The sequence below is a fragment of the Anthonomus grandis genome, chromosome 3 (genome assembly GCF_022605725.1).
Source record: "Anthonomus grandis grandis chromosome 3, icAntGran1.3, whole genome shotgun sequence".
Taxonomy (NCBI): Eukaryota; Metazoa; Arthropoda; class Insecta; order Coleoptera; family Curculionidae; genus Anthonomus; species Anthonomus grandis.
This window is the reverse complement of record NC_065548.1, coordinates 15,445,449-15,473,322: the sequence shown is the minus strand read 5'-3', so window position 1 is coordinate 15,473,322 and position 27,874 is coordinate 15,445,449. Positions and strand designations below refer to the sequence as shown.

The 27,874-nt window shown below is 29.3% G+C and overlaps 1 protein-coding gene across 4 annotated transcripts in view; it reads left to right on the top strand.

Annotated features, from left to right (window-relative positions):
- The first annotated feature begins 5,061 nt into the window (after window positions 1–5,061).
- The window catches only part of LOC126734389 (fatty-acid amide hydrolase 2-B-like), a 39,921-nt gene continuing 17,108 nt past the window's right edge, over window positions 5,062–27,874 (top strand). The window contains exons 1-2 of one of the 4 annotated variants that reach the window (XM_050437996.1): window positions 5,062–5,145; window positions 27,604–27,735. In XM_050437996.1, coding sequence (XP_050293953.1) covers window positions 27,688–27,735 — 48 coding nt within the window. In that variant the 5' untranslated portion in view covers window positions 5,062–5,145; window positions 27,604–27,687. Of the gene's footprint in view, window positions 5,146–7,093; window positions 7,211–9,071; window positions 9,406–27,603; window positions 27,736–27,874 lie in introns of those variants that run through there. The other 3 variants (XM_050437995.1, XM_050437994.1, XM_050437993.1) reach the window with 3 other exon arrangements.

Sequence of the window (27,874 nt, the reverse complement as noted above, 5' to 3'; positions counted from 1 at the left end):
AAAGCGAATGAAATTTGGTATTTAGGTATCTTAGGTAAATGCTCATTTTTGGCGTATTCAGATGTCTTCTGTCACTGCCGGTTTATATTACAGTCAAACTATATTAAAAAACAAAAAAATGGTCAAAGATTTGTCAGTTGATTAAACAGGTGTTGCACGTACTGAATCTGAAGTTTTGTCATCCTAGAGATGGGGCTTTTTTTTAAGGGATTAGGGTTTGTTATGGATTGGTGTTGTACCCAAGACCGACAGCTTCGATCTTGTGTTTAAATTTTTTTGAAAAATCATCTATAACTTTACAGGGTCAAAGTCATAGGGGTCTAAAAAGGAAGTAAACCTCTGAATAAAACTGCTTTTATTTGATAACTTGTCAGGAAAAATTCATACAATTTTCGTGCAAATGTCAAAGTTGTAGTTCTTGAATATATGTACAGGGTGGTGCGATTTCGACTGTTTTAACAGAAAACTCTTTTTAAAATCTCTCTTCAAAATTTTTCGAACAGATAGAAAAAAATTGACTTAGATGTCATGAGCTCAAATTTTGTAAAAAAAAAAATTATCAAAATTTTACTATGTCAAACTGTTTGGCCGCTAGGGGGCGTTTCTTGAATTTGGTCGATTTCGGTAATCAGCCATAACTTTTTTGCTATTAAAGATAATTGACTTCTGAAAGCACTTTCTCAAAGTACTTTTTAATGATAAATATTTTTATGTTATATATTTTTATACAGGGTGTTTCATAAAGTTGATATTCCAATTTTTTTTTTTCTTATGGAACACATATTATTTTTTTATAAATTCTTAAAAGCCCTTGAAATCCTTTTAAAAATATATAACACCATATATCTCATTTTAGCTGTTTCCGATATTTTTGATATTACATTGTCATTTTTCCATTTTCCAAGTCTTTTAAAAAAATAAAGCAATTAACAATAATTTCTAGGCATATTTACAGAGTTTAATAATAATTATAAACTGATATTACAAACTAGAACCATTTTTTTCAAAGTAGGTGTTCAAACACCTCCTTCTCGAATACATAATAAACACCTTTTTCTAACTGATTTACAAGCGTTTATAAGCTCAAGAGGTCTGATAGCACGAAAAGCTTGCCTAGTCGCTACTTGCAACTCTTCCCGTGTTTCGATAGTTCTTCCTTTAAAAACCAAATCCTTCAATCTCCCCCATAAAAAAAAATCTAACGGCGTTAGGTCGCAAGACCTAGCAGGCCACAATATAGGTCTTCTAGTACCAATCCAATGATCCCGAAATTCCTGATTTAAAAAATCAGTCGTAATTCGTGCGTTGTGCGAAGGACAACCGTCTTGCTGATAATACGTGTTTCGAACTCTCGCTAATGGTAAATTTTCCAAAAATGGTGCAACATATGTTTGTAAAATATTTACATACATTACATCTTGGGCAGTCAAAATTTCATTAAAAAAATGAGGACCCAAAAATTTACCTCGAAAAATTCCAACCCAAATATTGAAGCCCAGACGTCCCTGTCTGTTCGCGCGTACTACAACATGTGGGTTTTCTGTAGTCCAGTAATAGGAATTATACCTATTATATATTCCTGAAGTTTCTATTCGGCTTTCATCTGTCCAAATAATGTTATTATGGAAGTTCTCGTCCAATCTGCACTTATTGACATACCGATCACAAAATGCAATTCTTCTCTGAAAGTCGCCATTCTGAAGGTGATGAACTTTCCTAACCCTGTGGGGTTTAAATTTGTGCTTTTTAACACTCTGGTTTTCTCAACACCTATTTCCTCTGCTACTGCTCGATGAGACTTGTTAGGATGATCTAAAATCTCACCTATTATATTAAGTTCCTGAATTTCAGCTTCAACATCAACAGCATAAGTTTTGGACCTTGGCTTTTTAAAACGTCCGTGCTTCACAAGATTTAATTTTAACACTGGAAATATTCTTTTATCTGGTTGACTACGTTCAGGAAAGGTATTTAAATATAATTCACTGGCTGCCTCGGAATTTTCATTAGACAGAAAATATCACTTTAACATGTCAACTTTTTCATAATTTTCATACATTTTTTTTTTAATTCTCTAAATATTTGAGCACTATATAAAGCTCTAAATACAGCAAATTCAAATATGTTACTGACAGGAGAAATAAACAATTTTCTATCTGGCTGTCACATATGACATGTACTATTTTTTACCAAAGCCTACTTATAAAATTTACTAATTATCTTTAATAGCAAAAAGTTATGGCTAATTACCGAAATCGACAAAATTCAAGAAACGCCCCCTAGCGGCCAAACAGTTTGACATAGTAAAATTTTGATAACTTAAAATTTTTTTTTACAAAATTTGAGCTCATGATATATAAGTCAATTTTTTTCTATCAATTCGGAAAATACGAGTTTTCTGTTAAAACGAAACGAGTTTTCTGTTAAGTCGAATTCGCACCACCTATCGACTATCAAAAAAATTATTTCATACTCAAAAAGAAAATTATTTATCTGCAGGTATCAAAAGAAATTAATTATTTCTCAATTTTTAGTACTCCTATATTTTTATAGGCCGAAGAATTAATTGTGTAATGATACTTGATCGACGCGTATATTAAAGACTGTGCCATTTAGATCTACTTGGACCAAAATTTTGCCTGAATGATAAATCAAAAAAATTGTTTTTCGAATTGCTGACTTTTTTATATAATTTTGGAGATACGAGCTAAGCCAAATTGACAAAAACATAGCTTATAATTGAAGCTACATGTAATACATCTTTGCTGAACCTTCTCGCTTTAAATTATATCGAAATAAATATTTTTTGAATTTGAATTTTTTACAAACCTTTAAAAAAACCCCTGCTGAAAAAAACGTTAAAGCTCGTCTTCAGTTTGCCCTAGATCACATATCCTGGACCTATAATGACTGAAAAAAGTAATTTTCAGCGAGTCTAAGTTTAATCCATTTGGGAGTGACGGTGCAGTGAAAGTTCGATGCCTCAAGAATAAAAGATTGAACAAAAAGTACACATTGCGCGCATCGTAAAGCATAGAGATGACTCTGTCCTCGTTATTGGGATCTTTTTTAGGCTTTGGGTTCCGCTACTTTGTATACGAGGCAAAATGTGGATAGCTTTATGTATAAGGAGATTTTGTGAAATGTGATGTTACCTTATACAGATAAAGCAGTGCCTGTAACATTCGTGTTTCAACACGATAATGATCCCAAAGACTCTTCTAAGCTTATAAAAGATTGGCTGAAAAATTAATAAAATTAAAATTCTTAAGTCCGCTCAAAGCCCGGACCTCAATTCAAGCGAGAATTTATCGGATATAGTAAATAAACAAATTTCACCGCGCAATTTCAAAAATGCAGGTGAACTTTTCAAAGCATTGCTTGAGGCATGATGGTTCATGATAGGATAGGAATATTATCAATAAATTAATTAATCAAAAGTCAAGTCAATGCCCAAAAGCCTTAGTATTGATAATTAACTCTTAGTTTACGTTATTATATAAAATACATTTGATGCAATTACTTTGTCCAGGCTGTTTTTTATTATCCTTATATTTCTGTTCAGTTATTTACATAACAAAAGTTTTTGATATTCATGACTAAGATACTTATTTCTTTACAAAATATGCATTCAAACTAGAAAAGGCAACCTAATTAAAAATAAAATAAGAAAAGCAAGGTAATGGAATAATTATAGTCAATACCATTTTTATATCACTATACACATCTTTTCAAGAGCTATAACTTTTCCCTTTAAAGGAAAATGAAATGAATTTTTCCTGGCAACTTATCAAATAAAAACGTTTTTTTCCCGAAGGTTTACTCCCATCTTTTAACCCTTAATTTCACGTACCCCTATGACTTTAAACCCTCTGATAAAATGCAGCTCTGATTTTTATAAAAATTTTAAATATACGATCTGGTACTATACCGTAAGACTACTACTATACAGTACCAATCCACGACCAACTCTCTGATCACTTATTTTTTCTCCTAGGACTTTTTTGTTTCCTAGGGAGAAATTTCAGAATTAGTACGTGTAACACCTCTATAATTAACTAACAAAAAATCAGCCTCTTACCTACTTTTTCGCTTATCTATATGATGTTTTCGGCTTACAGTTTAGCGCAAATATAATTTGCGCTAAATAGTACAGTTAACAAATTACAACACAACAAATTACAATTTACGCATTTCCATAATAGATGATGTTCGAAAACAATGATAACTACTATTAATTTTTCGAGAACGTCAAAAAAAGAAAATCAATATTTTCAAGTTTAAAAGCGAGTGCTATGAGTAGGAAGTTAAAAATCATCATAAATAAAGCTACTAAATCATAAATCTCAACACTTGCCTGCAGTAGGATACAGACCTGCGATGAATGTCAGTCATTTTTATATTCAATTCTTTTCACTATTTTGCACTGCTGTAATGCTTTTCGCATTAAGCCGCAATTACTATTATATTATTTTTTTATACAAATTTTATTTAATAAATATGACTTATTATACAACTACAAGGACAATACCGGTCAAGAGATTAAAAAAATCTCATCTCAAGTTTACAGTTTTTATTTAAGTTCTAATGTATTTCGTAAAAAGTCAAAGCCTAAAAATGGTCTTAAAATAACTTAAATTTTTTAATTTTGGAGTTCTACTTTTTTATTTAAAATTTTTTTCTTAGCTATACGTTTTACCATAAACAGACAAAAGACGCAACTAATCCCACGGATGTAGCAAGAAAATTTTGTCTTTTTATATCTGTACTAATACCCAATATACTTACAAACTGCTTACGTAAAAAATTCAAATTTTAGTGTTTTACCCATTTAATTTTTACATGTCAAAAGGATGAAACTTTAATATTGTCATTTAGTTGCATAATGTACATATACTTTTTTTTTAATTTATTTTTCTTATAACACATGCGTTAATTAAAAATTCTATAGTCTAAACTATATACGTGCCTAGAATACATTTACCGGCCCGCTATTATTATTACGTTATTTTAATACTGATATTAATAAAATTAATTACCTTAACATCTAGTGGTGTGACTACTACTGTAAAAACAGTAGTTCGAAGTTCGAACAAAAGTTGTGTCCTTTATTTTACAATACATATCTACTTATTTCTATGTTTGGTAAGAAGACATATATATGTATATTTCATTTCTACAACCGTTGTTACAGGAATGACGTTGGAAATAGTTTTTTAAATTAAAATGTTTTTACAATGAAAAATACATAGGTTTTTCTGTATTAGTCAAAAATACCGAATTGTCTTAATGAATTAAATTTTACAGTAGGTACAACTAAATTTATTCATTAAAAATGTTTCTTTCGTACTTTGGCTTCTGCAAATGTCTTCATCAACTGACAAATATCAAGGTTTCGTGGAGTTTCATTTTCAATTGACAGTACACTTAATGAACTTAATCTTTCTTGTCCCATTGTAGACCTTTTTTTTATCAAATCAAACTTTAAGTTTTGAAAATGATCTTTCTGCGCTCGCATTAGTAACTGAAATAGTCAAAAACATGTAACACGCAGTTATTATTTCTGAGAAGCTAGTACACGATGAATAGTTTCAATCAAAATTAATTCTGAATTCAACATTTGTTCGTTGAGTCCATTTTCTTTACACTGCTGCCAAAACAAGCTTTAAAAGTTAACAACTGATTTAAATTAAATTTAACTGAATTAATTTTTAAAAGCCAATTTTATTTAAATAGCGAAAAATTCTTTAAAAATTTTTTCGATATTATTCAGTAGTAGTAAGCGGGGGGCTTGTGTTCGATGGAACACCGGTATTTATGCCACTGCGCAAATTATTTGCCAAATAGTCGAATATGAATAAAAAGTAATTCAGAATTAGTTCTTTTTAAATGCCGTCATCCTTGCCAATATTTGGCCGATCAGATTTCATGTCGCACATTAGTTTAAAATCATCGTCACCGAGTGGTAAGTCATGCCCTCTATTTTTAAATAAATATCTATCTACTTATTTCTACTAAGAACACAGACATATTTCTTATTCCTGCAACTATTCAACTACTACTACTAGTCAAATAAAATATAACTCGGGTTGTTAGTTTATCCCAACAAGGATTAATTCCAAGAAGTGATTATCAGCAATCATCGGAATCTGAAATAGTGATTCCAAATCTTATTTTACAAATAAAAGGGCGCGACGCGAGATGAGAATTTAGAACAAATTAGGGCTTAGTACAAGAAAGCGGATATACGAATAGAAGGAAATTAGATGCCGAATGAGAGAAATGTAAGACAAGTAAAATTAGGGTAAAGTAATAAAAGGATTATATAAATATATGTAATGGAGCAGAGTGTTACTGTAAAAGAATGTCAAATTGCATAAAAAAAATTATAAGTTGGTCTGCCTAACAAACTGCTTGATACTTTTCATAATTTGGCTAAATTTTCATATGGAATTTGTGATTACGAGCAAAATGCGTAGCTGCATCGAACTGTATTTCCATTGCCTTCTTAAATAAACCCGTTCAGGTTTATATCCACGTTTGGCTTTTTAAACTGGTCTCGCAGGCTCTCGCTTTTCTGGGTGAAAATAAAACATTGTGTCTTGCCAAGCGAAACACAATTCGTTTCATGACATGCTTACTATTGACTTGGTCCTCTTTAAACATCCGTGTTACAGGGGGAGTAGGAAAATTAATTATAATATATCTATATCCCAGGGCGGTCTTTTGGGGAAACAATCGATTGATTGTCGGAAATCTATTTAAGAAAGCAAGAAAGCGAAGTTGGCTCTTAATGATACAGAAGATATTATGAAACTTTTCTTATAGAATCACTTATTAAAATAAACAGAAATTAGGTTTCAAATACACGAATTTTTAGTTGAGGTTGACAGATTATTACTAAAAAAGTTAGATTCCTATTGTTTTGTTTTTTAAATTTTTTCCTCTTAGTGGAGAACTTACAATATTCCACAATGCTTCTTCCCGTTAATTTATTTGTGACAATGGTACTGTGAATCGACATGGGAATTAATCATAGTAGCAATATTATTACGAACACACAAGTCCAACCGGTTTTGATATAGGATAGGTATTTAAAATGATGGGCCCAGTAATAATTTTTTTTTCTGAGAATAGTGCACGGTTGAAAATAGTGCGTATCCCATTGTGATGTTTTGTTAATTTACAACACTGCAATTTTGGCAAAAACGTAAGATTTTATCATATAAAGGTACATTTTTCATACATTATAAAGAAAAACAAATTCGGCCATTTTCGTAGCTGTCAGAGCTGCGAATAGTAAGCTTTTGGGAGAAAAACAAACTAAAACAGACTTTTGCTTAATTTCCAGAAAAAGCATTGGCTTGTCCATGCATTTATAAAAATAGTGCAATTTATTCTGGAAGAAAATATAACTGAGCAGCTCTATAAACGCTTTTGAAAATGTGATACCTTTCTGCACACCAATAATAGAAAGATAGAGTGAAGTAATAGATAAAGATAATTTGTAGTTTCGACAAGAGTGCCTTTATATTATGTTTAACGGTCCGATAGTTTTCCGAAATCAAGTCCGACGGTTTCCAGAAATTAAATGTATTGGTAGACTGTCGTGCAATGGAATGGTCTGCCCGGTCTTCAGATATGTATATCCTCTGCCAATTTGTTTTATCGGGCTTATTTAAAAACTAACTTTTTCAAACATTTTTAAGAGAGCACGTTTAGCCCTTGCTTCATGTCCATATCTTTCTTCATGCACAAAACTTTCAAAAAGAATAGAGAAAATTATAAAACTAAGAATGTCTTTTGGAAAAGCATAACTTTTTTAACAAAAATCCATTTAGTTTTAGGATTGCAAAAACACTAGTAAAGCTATCTTTAACTTGGGTGAAGGGCTTTATTCGAGACTGAATGGTGGAGAAATAGCAATAGCAATTTTTTGCCATTTCTTTAAAGCGTTTCATTAGGTGGATCGCATAACAGTGTCACCGAAATTGTGGGAAAACGATAAATAATTACAAAAATTAATTAATTAATGGACTTATATTTCACATTAACCAAATCAATGTTATTACTTTTAAAAGATATTACATTATGTTACCTGATATTTCATTAAATGATTTGAACATAGAATACTTTCTACTAGAAGTGGATACTTCTTCTTACTAGAAGTGCTCTTTTTGTAAATTTTTGGGGCTTATAGTTGACTTAAGGTTAAACTTTAAAGCTCACAATGTTGTCTTGAGAAGAAAGCAGGCTGCAAGTTGCCCTGATATTAGAGTGTTTGATAGTGAGTTTGAAGTAACAAGTGCAGGGAATGTCAATTTTGCCCTAGTGGAGCCTCATTTAAGATATGGTGTTAAATTTTTGAGATTTGCTAGGCGGAAATGAATGAATTTGTTCTTATATTGCACGAAAGGTGAAATTGTGATCATTGTAAACCATTGTTTCTTAAAGAAGAAATCCTCACGTTAACTTTAAAGTTGTGATGTTCGATAAAACATATGAAGATTGCTTGCTTCCTTCTTATTGTATTATTTATTTATTTTTAAATATCTAGTATTAGTTAAAGTTTTGACGCCTATGTCCTTTTTCGATTTTGTTTTTTAAATATTCCTTAAATTATGTTTTTAAATTGTTACAGGTATTGCTGGCATTATTATTCCATGATATTGTTCAGTTTTATTTAATATTAAGAAAATATTTTTTTTTGATATTTTGAATGTATATAGCAAATCATTTAAAAAACTTTCTTATATAAAGTTAATGTTACTCCGAAACTATTCATTTTCATACCCTGCATATTTATTTACGTTTTCTCGTAATATCTGAAAAAACCAATAATGAAAAAAAACTTTAGCTGAATATTAACGGTAAAACTTTAATTTTCACTAAATAAATTAAAAAGTAATATGTAATGTAATACTTTTAAAAACAAGTTCTGTATAATTGACGAACCTAATGGAAAATTTAAACGAGTATTAATAGTTCACATTTTTAATATTTACTTCATGGAAACAGTAATGAAAAAACTATTAACGGCGAATTATAATCTTTCATTTTAACAGAGCCACAAACCTCCGATTAGTCAGTTACTTATTGTATACCACTTATTAGGTATTCCTATCAGATAGACCTGGTAGGTCGTATACAGAAAGACTCATATTCTAAAAGATAAATTTGTTCATTAAACGCATTATTTTGAACGGTTTACTTTCTTGTTCGGTTTTCATGTAGCATTGTCTGAACAAGCTTTCGATAAAAGATTGCAGTTTGATTGTGGTTGTTGCAAAAGTTGCTTAGTTTCTACACGTAAGTAAATCTGTCGGTATATTAACGAAAAAATAAAGGTATTATCCGGTAAAATTAATAATCAGTGGGATTATTTGTGCATAAACTGATGTAAAGGTAGGTGTTTTTATTTCTGCAATAAAATTGAATTGTAGTAATGGTAGGAAAATTAGTATATATTAATTATAAGAAAATTAGTATATAGAAATTAGTATTTTTTATAAAACTACTACATATTGTACGCCGAAATATATATTTTTTGTTTTTAAAATTATATATACATTTAAAATCATATTTTATTAATACACATATATCATATACAAAAAATATTTCTGCAATAAAATGTCTATTTAAATTACAGGTATAAAAATAAAACAACTGTATGATTTTATGTACACAAAAAAATATTATTTAATCATCTGAAAGAAAAAAATACAAGAATGTAAGTATTTGAAAAATGATACTATATTTATTTTAAGTAAAAAGAATAAATTATTATACTCTATTTCAGAAGTATGTAGAGCAATAAAACCTCATTAGGTATGCAAAAGTGGTACCTGGTGATCCACCAATATTTTATGCCACTACCTTAGTTGGGTATTAGTTTCAATGTAAAATTCTTTCTTTTCGTTGATTGCAGGTAGTGCCACCCGGTTTTGGGTCAATTTATGAGTTTTGCCCATTGTTACCCACTGATAAACATTGAAAACGGTTCGCCAAAGGCGTGCAACTGGGACTTGTTTTTTACCTTATAATTAATGTACTTAAATGCTATTTTATTTTAGAAAGTTACTTTTGTTTAAATGGAATAATATATTTTTTTCACAAATTTATTGAACATAATATGTAGAGTAAAACAGTTGAAAATGTCACTTTTGGATCTGGCACCTTTTGAACAGTGTATAACAATTTTAAATTATAATAGATTGTAGTCTTCTTCGTCATCTGACGAACTGTCATCACCTCTTGACATTATAATTAAAGGATCGACTGTCTGATCGATGAGGTTGTCAAGATCCCACATTTTGTCCTCTTGCTTAATTACATGCTGGACTGCTTTTCGCCAATTCTCTGGTGTCGCTTCCGTAATGGCTTGATCAAACAGTAGCTTAACATCTTTCATTTTAAAAGTCGTGTTTTGTCTTGCTACAAATCCTTTTACCTGCGCCCATATCAGTTCTATAGGATTTAGTTCGCAATGATATGGCGGTAAGCGCAGTACAGTTATATTATATTTTTCGGCTATATCTTCCACGGCGTATTTCATGAAACGAGTTTTGTGTAAGTTTGCTATTGCCAGCAGTTCTTTTTTTATCAAATTTGCTTTAAACGCAATACCTTTTGCAGTCAGCCAATCAATAATTTCTTGCTTTCTCCAACTTGAAGTTGGCGTCTTCTCTATTCGCCGTGAATGATAGCTTGCGTTATCCATAACCACCACCGAATTAGCCGGAAGAAATTTGATCATTTCACCAAAATAGTCCTCGAAAACGTCTGAGTTCATGTCTTCATGGTAATCTCCTGTGCGAGTCGACTCAAAGGTTAGCATACCTTCTTTTAAAAATCCCTCTTCGCTTCCAATATGTGTGATTATAAGTCTTTTTCCTTTTCCCGAAGGTACTTTAATACCCGTAGACAGGCCTTCTATGAAAGCTTGGCGAGCACTGGTTATATTTTTGTCTTGCCACATTTTTTGGACTATATAACCTTCGTTAATCCACGTCTCATCAAGATAAAAAACTTTCTTTTGCTCCCTGCGGTACTGCTTGATACTTCTCAAGTATTTTCGTCTCCAACAAACAATTTCGTCGCTCTCCAGTAAAAGTGCTTTGCGTTTATGCTTTTCCCAGGCAAAATCCATATTTTTTAAAGTTTTCCATAAAAGTTTTCTACTTATCAACGGAATACTGTCATCTCGGCCAAGTTCCATTAAAATTTTGTCTAGGGTGGGTATTTCCTTTTTAAAATAAAAAGAGTGAACTTTTCTTCGAATTATACATTTAGCATTTTTATCAAGGACTTTTGTAGGTCGTCCTGGCTTTTGCTTGGGAGATTCCACTTGACCTGCTACTTTTCTTTCCCGCAACAATTTGAAAATGGTGGACTTTCCAATTCCACTCATTCGAGAACATTTTTCAACAATTTCTTGCACAGTAAAACTAGGGTAATCGTGTTTTATGCAATCATGTACATTTAAAATAATAACTTTTTCACTCAGCGATAGTGGAGAATTTTTAGTACATCTTTTCGTTGGACTGAATACCTCCATTTTTTAAATATTGGGATAATAATATTGTGATTACACTACAGCGTAGCAGTGACTACTAACGTTTAAAATATGATTTAAAAGTATTTATAGTCTGTATATATTACCTGACCCCATTCATTTTTGCATGTTACAAAGCGTTAAAAGATAGGTACCTATACAAAAGGATTAAAAGTATTTATTTAGTATTTAATCTCTTTCAAATTTAAAGAAGAAATATTTTCGATTTATAAAATATTAATTAATAAATATAGCCATTAATTATATTAATATAGCCAGGGATTAGAAAAAAAAATTATCCATATTTTCAGTCAAAAACTTGCATACACACCAAAATAATAGTTCACTTAATTAACTAACTTTTCCTAACAGGGTACATTTTGAACCATTACGTAATAGGGTGGTAGTGTTGTCAAAAAAATCTTTGTTTTTGATAAATTTGATGCTACTGTATACTTTATTAGCTTTAGAGCCATTTTCCAATATAAACTTTAAATTTTCATGTTCGCATTTTATGTACGCCACTGCTTTTTTCTTGTAATCAAAAATATTTTTTAAATCTTTATATTTTTTATAGTACATTTGGTCTCAGCATCTTTTTTCACTTGATGCACGGAAATTGTATTTTCACATAGAAATACAAATTTCCTGCTTTGCCCTATTTCTAAAATGGATTTCTATTTATGTAAAAATAATAATTTTATTTAAAAAATAAATGCATTGATAAGTTGAGAATTTTGAGTGCCATTATCTAAAAAAACACGCTTGTAAATTTTGTCGTAATATTAAAAAATCACCTTGTATTATAATAAATTTAATGGACCTGACACGTTTATAAAACAATTTCTTTCAATTATCTTTCAGTGTGCCTCTTTCAAAAATTTGTACCCCACCCAAGGTTTCCTTTTATAACATCCCCTAATACTTTCACAAGATAAGAAGCCAATTGCTGTTTTATTTATTTTGGTTCTTTACAGTGCCGTCCTTCATTTTAATGAGATTGAGTTTAAAGAAAGAGCTGACCCTTTCGAAATAAGATGTAAGTCTAAACAGTTTTCGACGTCTATTTATGTTTGTAACTTTAAAGAAATATATTAAAAAAGATTATTAAAAAAAGTCCTTGAAAATGGTTTTATAGCCGAAACGCGCGGGTGCATTAAATTTAATATATTATGAGTTTCTTGGTCGTTTTATTTCAAATTTAATATTATAAACGCTGCAGCAGAACTTAGTTACAAAATAAAAAAATATATGCTTTGGAACTAAATATAACTGTAATGCATTATTAAAAAAAAATCTTTTGCGATAAAAAATCAAATATTAAATAAATATTTAAATAGTTATCACATAATGTTTTTCTAAAATAATTAAAGTATCCAAGAATAGGATACTAATAATGCTAGAATTAAATAAGTCGTATTCACAAATTTATATATACAACGTGTTTTCAAAGTTAAGTCATTTATTGAACTGCATGTAGAACTTGTCACAAAGAGTTGATATACCAAAAGTTACCTATATAAAAGTTGAATAATAAAAGAGAAAGTTAAATATTAAATAATTTGAAAAAATAAGAATGTTAATAAACAAATTTTTTGATATTTTCGGAGAATGTCGTGTAAATTCTCATCGTTTTTTGTTTACTGCTCTTAGCGTTTATCAAATTTTGTGTTATTGTATGATTTTCAGTACGAATCTATTCTATCCAGTTCTATTAATTATACCAGTCTCATAACATGTGTATTTTATTTGTCTGACTATTAAAATTTTATAAAAAACCGGTGCCTTTAAAAAAAGTTTGGCAGAAATTAAGATTTTACGAAATTAAATTTATGTACAGGCGAGGCCACATTTACATGAGATGGAGTGCACAATTTCCAAAACAGTTATAGAAAGACCTAATTTTCAACACAGATTTTCATTAACTGGCGTGATAAATGACATGCTTATTGGATCCTACTTTTTTTCACCTCGACTGACCGTTAAAATTTATTTTCTTTTTCTTCGAACTCATCTGCCAATTATTGGGAGATATTCCTCTAAATATGAGACAAAACATTTGGTTCCTACATCATGGAGCTCCACCGCATTTTAGATGAGAAGTTCATAAACATTTAAATAATAAGTTTGCGAAAACCTGGACAGGATGCAATGGACCCATTACTTGGCCTCCTCGCTCTCCAGATTTAAAGCCTTGCGATTTTTTCTGTAGGGCTATTTAAAAGGGTTGGTGTATCGTGATGGAGTAGTAAATATCCCTGAAGAACTCCTAGAACATTGAAAGGCTAGAATTAGTAAACAATAACTTTGTTTGAGTTCGACATGTGCACAGGCTCAAGAGGGGCGTATGGGGTATTTTTAAAACAGGAAATTTTCAGTTGTATATTAACACATATAATAATGTTAATTTAACTTATTGATGTTAGATTTTGGATTAAAAATAAAAAGTAGAAATAAATGTATGTTATTCTAAGCGCAAAAATAACATCTTCAAAGAGTTCATAAACGGTAATATTGTTTATAATTTAAAGCAACATCTATTAAGAATAAATATTTATTGTAAATATTTTTTGACGACGTCACTGGTAAAGATTATTTGTGTCGGTGGAATCAACAATATGATCGAGCGGCGTTGCGATGTTATTGCCTTTTTCTCTAATATACGTTATCTACATTCATTAAACTTTGAATGTTGACTTCTTTATAGAGTATCTTATCATATTTTATTAAAAAGGAATAGTATTGTTTTGAGCATGTCAAAATAAGTGACAAATTTTTATGATATTATAAAGTGTGCTTTTTTTCATTTCATGTAATTTCTACATAAGCATTTGGCATATTGATGCCAAATGCATCAGATGCATCAGAGATGTTGCAAGCAAACAAACTGCCCATAGTTCCATCGTACTGCTAATTCTAGCCTTCCAATGTTCTAAGAAGAACTTCAAGAGCGCATTGAACATTCTTGTGATTTAATTTGTAAACACCAGGATTTCATTTCAGAAGCTTATGAAGAATAGTGGATTCGCCGAGCAGGATTGTAACTTAATCGAACAAATGGGGACAATTTTGAATAATTTTTGTAAAAATGGTAATCATTTAATGTAATAAAGATTTAAAAAAATATATTTTCAATAATGTAAAGTAACTCTTTTATTAGCAACTTTAATACAGGTGATTTTTAGTTTATTAATTTCTCTTGATGAGTTCTACAAGGTGTTAAAATAAATGTTAAAAACTTTAACAGCACTCTGTATACTTGAATTATTTAGAGCATTAGTACATAAATAAGTCTTATTTAATTCCACAACTAAACGGAAAATCGCTTGTTTACAATGACGCACTACATGTCTAAGTAAGAATAATAATTGTATACTAGATAATTGTTAAGGTACACGCGAGTTTTTTTAGTATTCTGACGAAATGCACATAAAAGGAAATTGAAAACCGTCACATTTTTTTAACATTATATTTCTTAAAAGCCAAGATTTCTAGACTAGTGCAAAATAGCTTTAAGTTCCCTTTTAATTTTAATAAGGTACCCTACAGTACCAGTTACAGTCATAATTATTTATACCTTTAAATATCACCATTTGTTTATGTACAATAGTTAAATTGTTGAACTCATAAGTATACACAAGGTAAACCAAATACACGCTAAATAAAACATTGAATGAAAACCATGAAATTTAAACCACCTGAATAATGACTAAACATTTTCATTTGGTTAAAGCATGCTAAAATCAACACAATGTTCCTATTAAAAAATTAAGGATTTCCAGGAATAGGAACTCTACAAATTATCAAACCATATTTACAAATGTATATAATTCTTATTAAATAAAACATTTACATAAATACTTGGCCTCCTCGCTCTCCAGATTTAAAGCCTTGCGATTTTTTCTGTAGGGCTATTTAAAAGGGTTGGTGTATCGTGATGGAGTAGTAAATATCCCTGAAGAACTCCTAGAACATTGAAAGGCTAGAATTAGTAAACAATAACTTTGTTTGAGTTCGACATGTGCACAGGCTCAAGAGGGGCGTATGGGGTATTTTTAAAACAGGAAATTTTCAGTTGTATATTAACACATATAATAATGTTAATTTAACTTATTGATGTTAGATTTTGGATTAAAAATAAAAAGTAGAAATAAATGTATGTTATTCTAAGCGCAAAAATAACATCTTCAAAGAGTTCATAAACGGTAATATTGTTTATAATTTAAAGCAACATCTATTAAGAATAAATATTTATTGTAAATATTTTTTGACGACGTCACTGGTAAAGATTATTTGTGTCGGTGGAATCAACAATATGATCGAGCGGCGTTGCGATGTTATTGCCTTTTTCTCTAATATACGTTATCTACATTCATTAAACTTTGAATGTTGACTTCTTTATAGAGTATCTTATCATATTTTATTAAAAAGGAATAGTATTGTTTTGAGCATGTCAAAATAAGTGACAAATTTTTATGATATTATAAAGTGTGCTTTTTTTCATTTCATGTAATTTCTACATAAGCATTTGGCATATTGATGCCAAATGCATCAGATGCATCAGAGATGTTGCAAGCAAACAAACTGCCCATAGTTCCATCGTACTGCTAATTCTAGCCTTCCAATGTTCTAAGAAGAACTTCAAGAGCGCATTGAACATTCTTGTGATTTAATTTGTAAACACCAGGATTTCATTTCAGAAGCTTATGAAGAATAGTGGATTCGCCGAGCAGGATTGTAACTTAATCGAACAAATGGGGACAATTTTGAATAATTTTTGTAAAAATGGTAATCATTTAATGTAATAAAGATTTAAAAAAATATATTTTCAATAATGTAAAGTAACTCTTTTATTAGCAACTTTAATACAGGTGATTTTTAGTTTATTAATTTCTCTTGATGAGTTCTACAAGGTGTTAAAATAAATGTTAAAAACTTTAACAGCACTCTGTATACTTGAATTATTTAGAGCATTAGTACATAAATAAGTCTTATTTAATTCCACAACTAAACGGAAAATCGCTTGTTTACAATGACGCACTACATGTCTAAGTAAGAATAATAATTGTATACTAGATAATTGTTAAGGTACACGCGAGTTTTTTTAGTATTCTGACGAAATGCACATAAAAGGAAATTGAAAACCGTCACATTTTTTTAACATTATATTTCTTAAAAGCCAAGATTTCTAGACTAGTGCAAAATAGCTTTAAGTTCCCTTTTAATTTTAATAAGGTACCCTACAGTACCAGTTACAGTCATAATTATTTATACCTTTAAATATCACCATTTGTTTATGTACAATAGTTAAATTGTTGAACTCATAAGTATACACAAGGTAAACCAAATACACGCTAAATAAAACATTGAATGAAAACCATGAAATTTAAACCACCTGAATAATGACTAAACATTTTCATTTGGTTAAAGCATGCTAAAATCAACACAATGTTCCTATTAAAAAATTAAGGATTTCCAGGAATAGGAACTCTACAAATTATCAAACCATATTTACAAATGTATATAATTCTTATTAAATAAAACATTTACATAAATAGTTCGTATTAGTAATAAAAAAAATCGAAGAATTACCATGACAATGTGGGAAATTGTCGAATTGCTTAATAAAGTTCAAATGTAAAAATAATTAAAACTAAATTGATGCATTTTGTATTTAAATGTACTAGAAATATAATTAGAAATAAAAAAGGAATATAGCATTTTATAAAAAGAATCTTTTAATAAAATCTATTCAACACATAAAATATTGTATGTACCTAAAAGCCTAAAAATTAAATGACAGTAACATGCGCTTTTTTATACCCGGTTTTTCATGTGAGCTCGCAGCTTCAAGGTACTCATTAAAGGAAAAAATAAATGCACAGACAGTATTACGCTTGGCAATAAATCAATTTACCCATAATTAATAAATCAATCATCGGTAAGGATAAAACAGGATCGGATATAGTCAGGACTAAAAGTTGTTAGCAAAACAGTGGTGTCTAGTTTAAGACAAATATTTAAATACCAATTTTTTGTAAAAAAAAAATTCTTTTGCTGCGATTTTTTTTTAAACTGGACCGTAATTAAAAACGTGAAACCCATTCAGGCCCATATGCGGAGAGGGTTGATCATATTGCTTAAGGTTCTGCAAGGACTTCCTGTCTTTCACCGACATGATTTTTATTTTACAAATTAGTAAATGCTTTCTCTTGAAGCTTATTGGTCCTCAATATGGTTTATGTTAATATACAGGGTGTTTTTAAGAACGGGTTGCTTGAATGAAATTAAGTTCCTACGACCATATGTCTTATCTAACGTCTTAGATTTTACACTACAGGGTGGTAAATTTGAAAGCAAAAAACACGCTTTTTTCGATAAATTTGATACATATATTCATGTATACATATTTAAGGCATAAATTCGGATATTTTACCGGACAAACTTTTAAAAAAATGCCGAAAATAGAGTTATAAACGTAATACTTGATTAAGATAATTAGATTTAGGCATTATGGGTATCCACAATAATGGTTTTTTTATGGAAAAACCGTGCATCGGACGAAAAATTACCTACAAACCAGATATCTTCTTAAAGAAATAAAGAATTCAAAAATATTTTTTATTACAAAAAAAAACAGTGGCGTACCCTTTTCTTTTAAAAAAATATTTGATACAAAGCTCGCAGGAACGCCTATGGCGAATATAAAAATTTAAATTGTGAATAGGACAAACGCTATGGATGCTTAGAAACTACGTACTAATTTTTAGAAAAATATCTACAGGGGTATCAAATTTATCGAAAAAATTAAGTTATTTTTTTCAAATTTACCACCCCGTAGTGATATTAGATAATTTTAGAAGTGCTAATAATATTTACTTAATTTAATGTTTTCCATCAAGGTTTGGGATTAATTTAAAATTTGTTTGTTTTATTCTTCATTGGTAATGTTACGAAATTGTAGCATTTCTTTTCTTTATTTTTAAAAATGTATAGTGTGCCTTTTAATTTCATCATTTCATCAACATATTAGGGGTATTGCGAGGAATGAGTTTTTTTTAATAGAGGGTGAATATCAACAATTTTATTGATATTTAAATTTAAAAATATCATCATTTCGTTTACATCATTTAAACTAAAAATTAAGTAGAATGTAGGTAAAATAAAAAAATTTCCTTTCAAAAAACTATTCACAGGCAACATCTTCAGTACGCGAAACGTCAATATTAAAATCCGTTCTAAATAAAACATATCTTGAAGTTAAAAGGTAAAAATTAACTTAAGGTATTTTCAAAATATTTCAAGCAATTAATGACATTTAGGTGGTGAGGCCTATAATCCTAAGTTGGCTTTTGACACAAAGACATAAATTACGTATAATGTACCAAGATTATAGTTGAGAATACTTAAACTTTTAAAATTCCACAACCTGAAATCCCTTCAAGCATCAAAATCCTGAAATATAAATAGATGATGTGAAAAAATTAGATTAATTAATTTAAATGCATAATAACTTTATAGTAAGTAATATAAGTATTAGTATAGTAAGGTAACTATAATAGTAAGGTATTAACTGCAGGATCATTTGTACAACATATTGTATATACGGCTAGTATACCTTATACATCCAAAATCTAATAAATGCTTATTCCATTGTATTTAAGACTCATTAAAAATAACTGAAACCCTACAATACTTTTAATAAAAATATTTAAAATATTACAAACATTTTGCAAAAAGAATATATTTAAGAAATTAGCAGCAGGATAATAAGTAAAATAAGTTTAGAGTTTTTTTAAAAATAGAAGCATGCTGTAGTTACATACATTTGTCGCCAATTATCATGAATACACGAATTTAAGCTACATCAGATTTGCAATTAGTCTCTATTGATTTCTTTCCGACTACAACCTTGTTCCAACGAAAAAGTATTCTAACTGAAAATTAGTACATCTATATTTTTTCATCGCTTCACTTAGTAGTTGATATCTTGCCTATGTTATCTTTAAGCTGAGCCACAAAGGTTTTCTTTAATAATTATATAATATAGGTTAATTAATAATAAGCTTTGTGGCTGTGGTTGAAGATAACTTAGTTAATATAACTAACGGTGGCAAGATATCAACTACTAATTGAAGCAACGAAAAAATATAGATTTTATCTAATTTGAAATCTAGATCAATTTATTTTGATTCGTTTATTAATGCTAATGAAGCTTTCAATTGAAGTATTTTACCTCCAGTGTATGTATTATATTTCTAAATTTCTTCATCAAATGTTTTTTGTCAGATACGGCAAATCCACGTATCTGAATTAAGTGTGGTTCAGTTTGTTATTTCAGGTGATCCATGTCTCCACGCTAATACTTAGCCTTTTTCCATTACCATCTACTGACTCCTTAAGACCATCCAGGATCTTGCAGAATTGTCTCAACTTTTTATCAAACTGTTTCATTTTGTCTATTGATGGTCATGTACACTTTGTTATAATTTTTTCCCAAGATTCGTCATCAAAACGGCTATTGCTTCCTCCAACTGCACTCCTAAGAACCTAATTTTCAGCAAAGGAAGTGCTGAACATTTACCCTTAAGCTGAAATGATAAATTATGTTTAATTGGGAGAAAAACACAAATAAATTTGTTCTTCAAGTCTACCTCTTGCTAAGAGATCTGAGATTTTATTACGTGTACGGCCTGGCATCCATACACATCTTGCTCTTTTGCAGTTCTTTAGGGTTAGAAGATTTTAAAGAAAATTCTATAATATCTTTTTTATAAGTATATTTGTGAATAGAGTTGAGGGTTTCTTTTCTTCAAATAAACACATCCGTATCAGATGGAATTATGATTCAAATAATTTGTTGTATTTGTCCAGTTTAAGAAAGTTATTAAAACTGAGTATTAAGTCAGATATTTTAATGCCTGATCCATTACTCGTCTTTAATCTATAGATATTATTGAGCATTGCGTTTATTTTAACTCAAGTTTGTATAGGTTAGTTTGGTACTAATTTTAGAGATCATAGTCTCATTATTAAATTAAGTTTTCTGACATGAAGCGTATCTAATATATTTTCTATTATATTGAAGCTTTTAAGCCCCAATGCATTCTAGTTTCCTCTAAATATGTACTAATGCTTATTCTTATTAATTAATCTGTAAATCTCGGACCTTTTTCGTAATATTTTTTTAAGCCGTTCCTAGAAAAATAAAATAATTAAAAAAATTATAATAGTCAATAATTAGAAATAAAAATTGCCAGTATTTAAGTATTTGTTCTAGCAGAAAAACATGCTCCATTAGTTTAAAGTCTAAGTAAACTGGCATATATGCAAGTACGTAATAATGTCATTGGGAATCTTTAAATATGTTCATCTAAGTATGGTATTTACTTTAATTTTCATAATTTCGAATAATTATTATCTTGAAAATAATTGTATATAATAATATATATTTTTGTTATGCCCATTAAAGTCACGTTAATATACCTCATCACATATATGCATATGTGTTATGGTATATAATTGGGGTTTATAAATTCCAAATCTTCTATAGTTTATAGTCGAATTTAAAAATGCCTGCTTAAGAAGTGGTCAATTATTTACTAGGACTTTGTTCTAAACCAAAGAAGAAATGAATATTGTCTAACAAATGGGTCTACAAGAGACGCAGTCAAGAGTTGCAGATTGTTTTTATTAAACATAAATTCAAATAAAAATCATTTACGTTATTGCAAATAAAGTAATTACTTCCCAGCGTATTAAAATGTATGTACATCTGCGATGTAGTATAATTCAAAGCTGTATAGTGCCAAGTTACACCAATTTCTTAAAATATTTTAGAATTTCGTACGAAATTTTTGTAAGGGAACATGCAAGTGACTCAAATTAAGGGTTCACTCTTTAAGCAAAGACTGTAAGAATTCTTAAGGTACTGATTGCAGAGCATATTTCTCAATTCTTCTTCATATCTTCAGTGTGAGAGGTTTATATATGTTATTCCTTATTTCATGTTAGAACGAATTAAGACATATTTGCGTTGTTATTTTACTTATAGTACTTCTACTACTACTATACTGGAATTTAAAAAAATCGTCCATTTCGCTTTAAGAGACCTCAATATGATTAAATTTAAATAGGCGAAAAAACACAATCTCGGCCTCGACAGTCATATAATAAAATTAAATTTTTAAATTGGTTTCATGTTTCGCTCAGAAATGAGCATCATCAGACCTAATAGGTAGGTAGAAGTCTAAAAACCCACACCTGTTACCAGCGAAACATGTAACTAATTTAAAAATTTAATTTTATTATATTATGACTGTCGAGACAGAGACTTTTTTTGTGTTTTTTCGCCTATTTTAAAAACTATACTGGAGTAATTGTAAACAGAATTTATCGCATAAAAATAGGGTTCTCACTCTCTATGGTCCACTATTTTACTTAATAATTTACGACTCCAGATTCAAATAATATTTTTTAAATTTTCGATCAGTGTATTTAAGATATCATAATGTTAAGCACGTTTGCAGAACTTTTTAAGCTACTAATAATTAAAAAAAAACACATCTAGTTAGTGTAATAGATAAGGCTGATTTCTTCCTAAAGTCAGAGGTGTATTCCTTAAAATGCGACTGCAACGCCATTGACATTGGCAAACAGAAGAACACAACAAGTCTAATCTGAGATGATATATTTCATAAATACTCTAAAGCCAAAAAACTCGATCTTGTAGAAGAAAACGAAGATAAACATAAGCCAAGAAAAGCCTCTTATTTGTGTGTGCAAATGATGGTTTTAACTTTGAGCCTCAACTTATTTTCAATAATCTCTTTGCTATTTGACCTTTTTAATCCAGGGTGACCCACCGAAAACGTACTGCAAAGTCAATGATTCATGGAGTACTGCAAACTTACTGACTTAAACTTTTCGCATTTTATGTATCCCTAGCCAAAAAAAAAAAAAAAAACTAGGGGACATAAGTCTGCTAACCGGTCTGCATCCTGGATACTTGTGACTTAAATAATTGCGCACATTTAGGGAATAATGTATGTGAATAATGGTCGATTGGAGTTTGTAATAAATACCTATTATCTGTTGAATTTCCAGGAAGGAAAATAGGACCTTCAATAAAATTTACAAAGATACCAACCCATAAATTTAACTTCTGGGAGTATTACGAATTGGTATCAACCCAGTAACGACAATTGTGCCAAAAAACGTGTAGATATGCCTTTATTCAAAACCGAGCCTGTGTAATTGGGATCCGCTAGGCCAAGACTTTATCTCAAGCTTGGTTAGATTTTAACATCAAATATAAATTCAAAAATTAAAAATAATTAATATTGCGCATGAGCAACACTATAAAAATTTTAGATCTTTTAATATTTGTTTTTACATTAAAAATCAATATTATTTAAGTAAATTAAGTTTACTTAAATAATATTGTCAGTCATTATACTGGCTTTAAATAAATATACATACATGATAACCGCAAGTTGCGTAATCATAATAAATGCATTTAATTCATTGTTCAAGTTCATTCTTTAATATTGCTTTTTTATTATTAATATTATATTTTCGAATATTATTTTTAATAATGCTTTCATGTTATTATGTCAATCTGATTAGCGGCCTAAATAGCTTAAATAATAAAGCGATTGAAATTTTTCCATAATTTGCGGTTTTCATATATTTTTTAAAGTAAGCCTTGAGACAATGGAACAGTATCAAAATATCGATATCTTATTTTAATTATCAAACCCATCATAAAAGAGGTCAATGTTACCATTTAAGATCATTATTAATATTTCAATAAACTGATGTAAAATTACCATAAAGTATTCAAACTAATATCAATTATGATTTCATTTCAGTACAGTTATTAATGTTATTTTTTGTAGTTTGGTAATCAATACTTATCAAATATTTTTTTATGATTATGATGACTGTATATAATATATGATATTAACATATAATCCGTTTCATGTACTTCACGTGTGATGTAACCAACCGTATATATTTTCGGGCGACTGACTACGGTCTATATTATATGTGTTTAAATTATACAGGGTATCTCAAAAGAATGGAAAATAATAATGCAATTTTCTCGACAACCACGTATATTTTTTTAAAATGATTTTTATTTTTCTTGCACAATTTTTTTTGTAAAAAATTAATATACAAGCTAGCTGAAAAAGAGTTATAATAACCAGCTTTATTTTTTCAAATAAAATATCCTATGTATTCTGTCAAACTTCGATTCTACATAAAACTCTAGACATATTTAAAGATTTAGATAAAGAAACGGAGTGCATTAAAGAATGCCTTAAAAACGTAAACTGTTTACGTCACTATCAACAGTTATCAAACAATGTTACCAAAATAAAACGATTATTACTTAAAATGAACTCCTACCGACCAGCAACGAGCTGACATTCTAATAATGGCGGATTCTGATGATATGAAAAGGAAACAGCAAGAGGTTTGCATACTACCTAACGAAAAATTGCCAAATTTGAACATAACGCAATCAACGGTAAAAAAATATCGAATACATGCAAATGAACGAAAGGTGGCCGAAAGATATTTAAATTTGAGATTAGCACTTCAGGGCCACCCTTACGTACTTGCGTAATTTGGAAAAAAAAATTTAATAAAAATTCGATATTTAAATATTTAACAAAAGAGCGTAATAATCCCTTTAAAGTTCCAATGAACAAGAGTTTCTTAAAAATAATCCAAAAAATCGTCTAGGATTTTGTGAAAATATGATGAGGTTATGCAACCAGATTGGAAATTTTATGGTAATATAAGGTTTAAAGATGAAACTACATTGTTATTAAGTGGAGAAGTAAACAAAACTCGTCTCAAGAAAACTCCCACTGGATTTTGAAAAAAATAATCAGTATCCGCAAAAGGTCAACGTATATATATTTTGATGAATAAAATACAAAAAATGCAGATTTTTATTTTAATTTCTTATCTTTGGAACTAAATCCTGCTTGAGCAATTATCAGTCAAGAGGATTCGGATATCCCACTTTAGCAAATATGGTTTCAACAAAACGGTGCTCCTGCACATTTTGGAAAAATGTACGTTACGGTAAACAATACCTTAATGAAGTCTTTCCCAACAAGAGGATAGAGAGTAGAAGTGAATTGGGCGACTGGCGACTAGATCTCCGGATCTTAATCCATTAGATTATTTTTTATGGGGCTACATTAAGGAAAATACACACAAACTAGTTCTAGTTAGAATTAAAAGGGCGCATAAGAGATATGGCAGGAAATACATCGCTAGTAACAATTCGGGACTCTATACAACATTTTTATGATAGGCTACGACTTTGTCAAGTAATTAATGGTGGTCACTTCAAACATTTGTTTTGGTATTTTTTTTTATTAAAGTTATTTTTTAATTTTTTGCACCTTTTATATTATTTTAATAAATACTGTTGAGCATCATATCAATTAAGAATTTCGAGTAAAATATTAAAATTAAAAAAAAAAATTGCAGGGTTGCCATTTAAAAAATTTGGTTTGCTGTTTTCCTTTTTGAGCCACCCTGTAAAATATATTCTTGTATTACAAAATCGACATGTCTGAGCTTTTTTTAAATATACGGGGTTTTTGGTAAAATTGCAATATTCCATTCTTTCGAGACACGCTGTATGTACATGTTTATCGTGATAATAAATGTACAAAGTAGTATGTGTGACAACTTGAAAACTGTGGAAGACACGGATATAGTTTTATAGCAATTAATAATTTAATAATAAAAAATGGGTAATAAGATTATGTAACAAGGTTTTTATGGCAATTTTAGAAATAAGACGTAATGACTTCTATCGTGATGATCACATGGTAGGGATATTTTTCGAGATTTTGTATTTAAGACCGTTTTTGTAGCTATGTTATACTTTGTCGGTATTATAGTCTAGTTGCCTATAGAAAAGAATATAAACTAAATAAGGATTTGCCAGTATGGTATTAGTATAACTATAGTAAATACTATAACTATTAATAAGAAATTAATAAAAAATTGATTTTAATTAAAATACTTTAAGCTTTTTACTACAAATCTTTCTGTGTAATTTAAAATCCATTATGCTATACTACCTCCTTCTAATCTTTGTGTTAATTTTTGGTTCTTATTTTTTAGCTTGTTTTTCGTTTTTTTTTGTTTTACTTATAATATATCTAGCACTTCAAGATTTATTATATATCTTATCTATATTCACATCTAAAATAATAAATATTTATGTAAATTAAATCCTACGCAGGTTACGTGAGGAAGCTTGTTTCAACTTCGCATTTTTATAAAGCATTGTTACATAGAAATAAAGACATTATTTTAATAGTTATTTAGACATATTATCATAATAATTATTAATATTAAAGTTTTTAAAAGTTCCACTATTATTAAAATCTTTAATTTCAGCAACTCGAAGTTCATATATTAAGTCATATGTTAATTAATAAACGTTATCGAGCTGTAAAAAATCTAAAACTGAAAGATCATAGGATTCTAGTGGCCATATCACAGTAAAATTAAATCCAACTTTTTGAATGTTTAGGTCATAATATTTTTCAAAATATCTACCTCTGCTAAGGTTCATTAATTTTAATATTATGGTTATTTTTAGGCTAAGTAAATCAAAGATAAGTTCCCAAATAGGTAGGCTTTAGAATATTGGCTATAATGACTGACGACGATTGAAATATCTCTTCAAATATTTCTTAACAGATCCTATAGATTTTTGTCTCTGCTTATAGTAGCACTCTACAAAATCGCGCTTTTCTAAATTGTAAAATGTCTTTTTTTCTCATTTGGCTTTTTGGCTTCCTAGTGTGTGCAATTAGCCCTTATATTTCTTATTCAGTTTTCCAGGCACCAACACTGATTAAAAGCAGTTTCTTTTAAGACCTGTTACAAAAAAAAACTTCAAGCTTACTGAAAAGTCTTAAAAACTTATACTTAGATTGAGAATAGGATACAGGTGTTTCACTCCTATAGGTATCAGCAGATCTAAATAAAAATAATAAAATACTACAACCTATTTAAATAAAAAGAAATTATTCTTCGCAAAATTACATTAAGATGAATTACAATAAGAAGCATTACATTCTTAAGAAACAGCATCTTCTAACAGCATACTACATATTACGAATACTAAAAATAAACAAACAAAAAATAAAATAAAAGACAAAAACATCACTATATTTTTATGGAGAAGTTGCATGATTTAATTTTATTAAAGATTAATAACCAGACGCGAAATTTAAAAAAAACTTTTTTGCCCTAGTGATTACTAAACTTTCCAAAAGATCTAGTTTAGCACCTTTTTTATACTAGCGGAACAATGTAGTTTTCATGATAAAAAAGAGTGAGCCAAAGATAGAAGGTTAGCAAAGACAGACTTAGTTTCCATAGCTTCCGAGTCTCTAAACTTCTCCACCAAACTTACAAATTCTTTTACCCTCGTAAAAATACTCCTACTAGATTGACCCACTTGAATTGCTGGACAGTCATTATAATTAAGACCATACACCTTCGAATTAGACAAAATATCGTTTTTTGTCTTTTGCCCTAATAATGTTTGTATCGAGACCTTTGACTAAACTTGTATTATTTTTGTAACTAGGCTCATAACGGTTGATTTTTAAAACATATTATAAAACTCAATTCTTTGCCAATTTAATTTTTTTTTGAACCTGCTACAGGTTCCGAGATTATGTAATAAACAAAGAAATAGTCATTCTGTTCCAGTAGAAAATCAGTTATCACAAAATATTTCAAGGGGTGTTAAGTTAATCTGAGTTGAGTTGGGTTAAAAATTGGAACGAAAATCGATTATTTTAAAAATAAATATGGAAATTATGCATAACAGGAGCAAACACACATTCATATGATTCTGTGGGGAAAAAAAATACTTTTCTAAAGTTTCTAAACCAAATTAATAATTTCTGGTTTTAGTCATCTTATTTCATATTTAATACTATGTAAATGAATTTATTAATACAATATCTAACAATTTTTTTTCATTACAGGCAAACCCAAATAGCTTTAATATTAAGAAGCTTTCGTATTCAGTCTATAGCAAAAATAGATTTATTACGAGTTTGAGAAAGATTATGTCAGACAGTGAAAACGCCACAGTCTCAAATTTTCGTGAAACAGAGGTAAGCAATATATATTTTCTTGATAAATAAATATTTTATGTCATATAAACAATTTAATACTAATTCGCTCAGTACGTTCATTTAGTGGTATATGGCGCAAGACAAGTACCTGGTTTTATTACACTCCATTGCAAGTTTG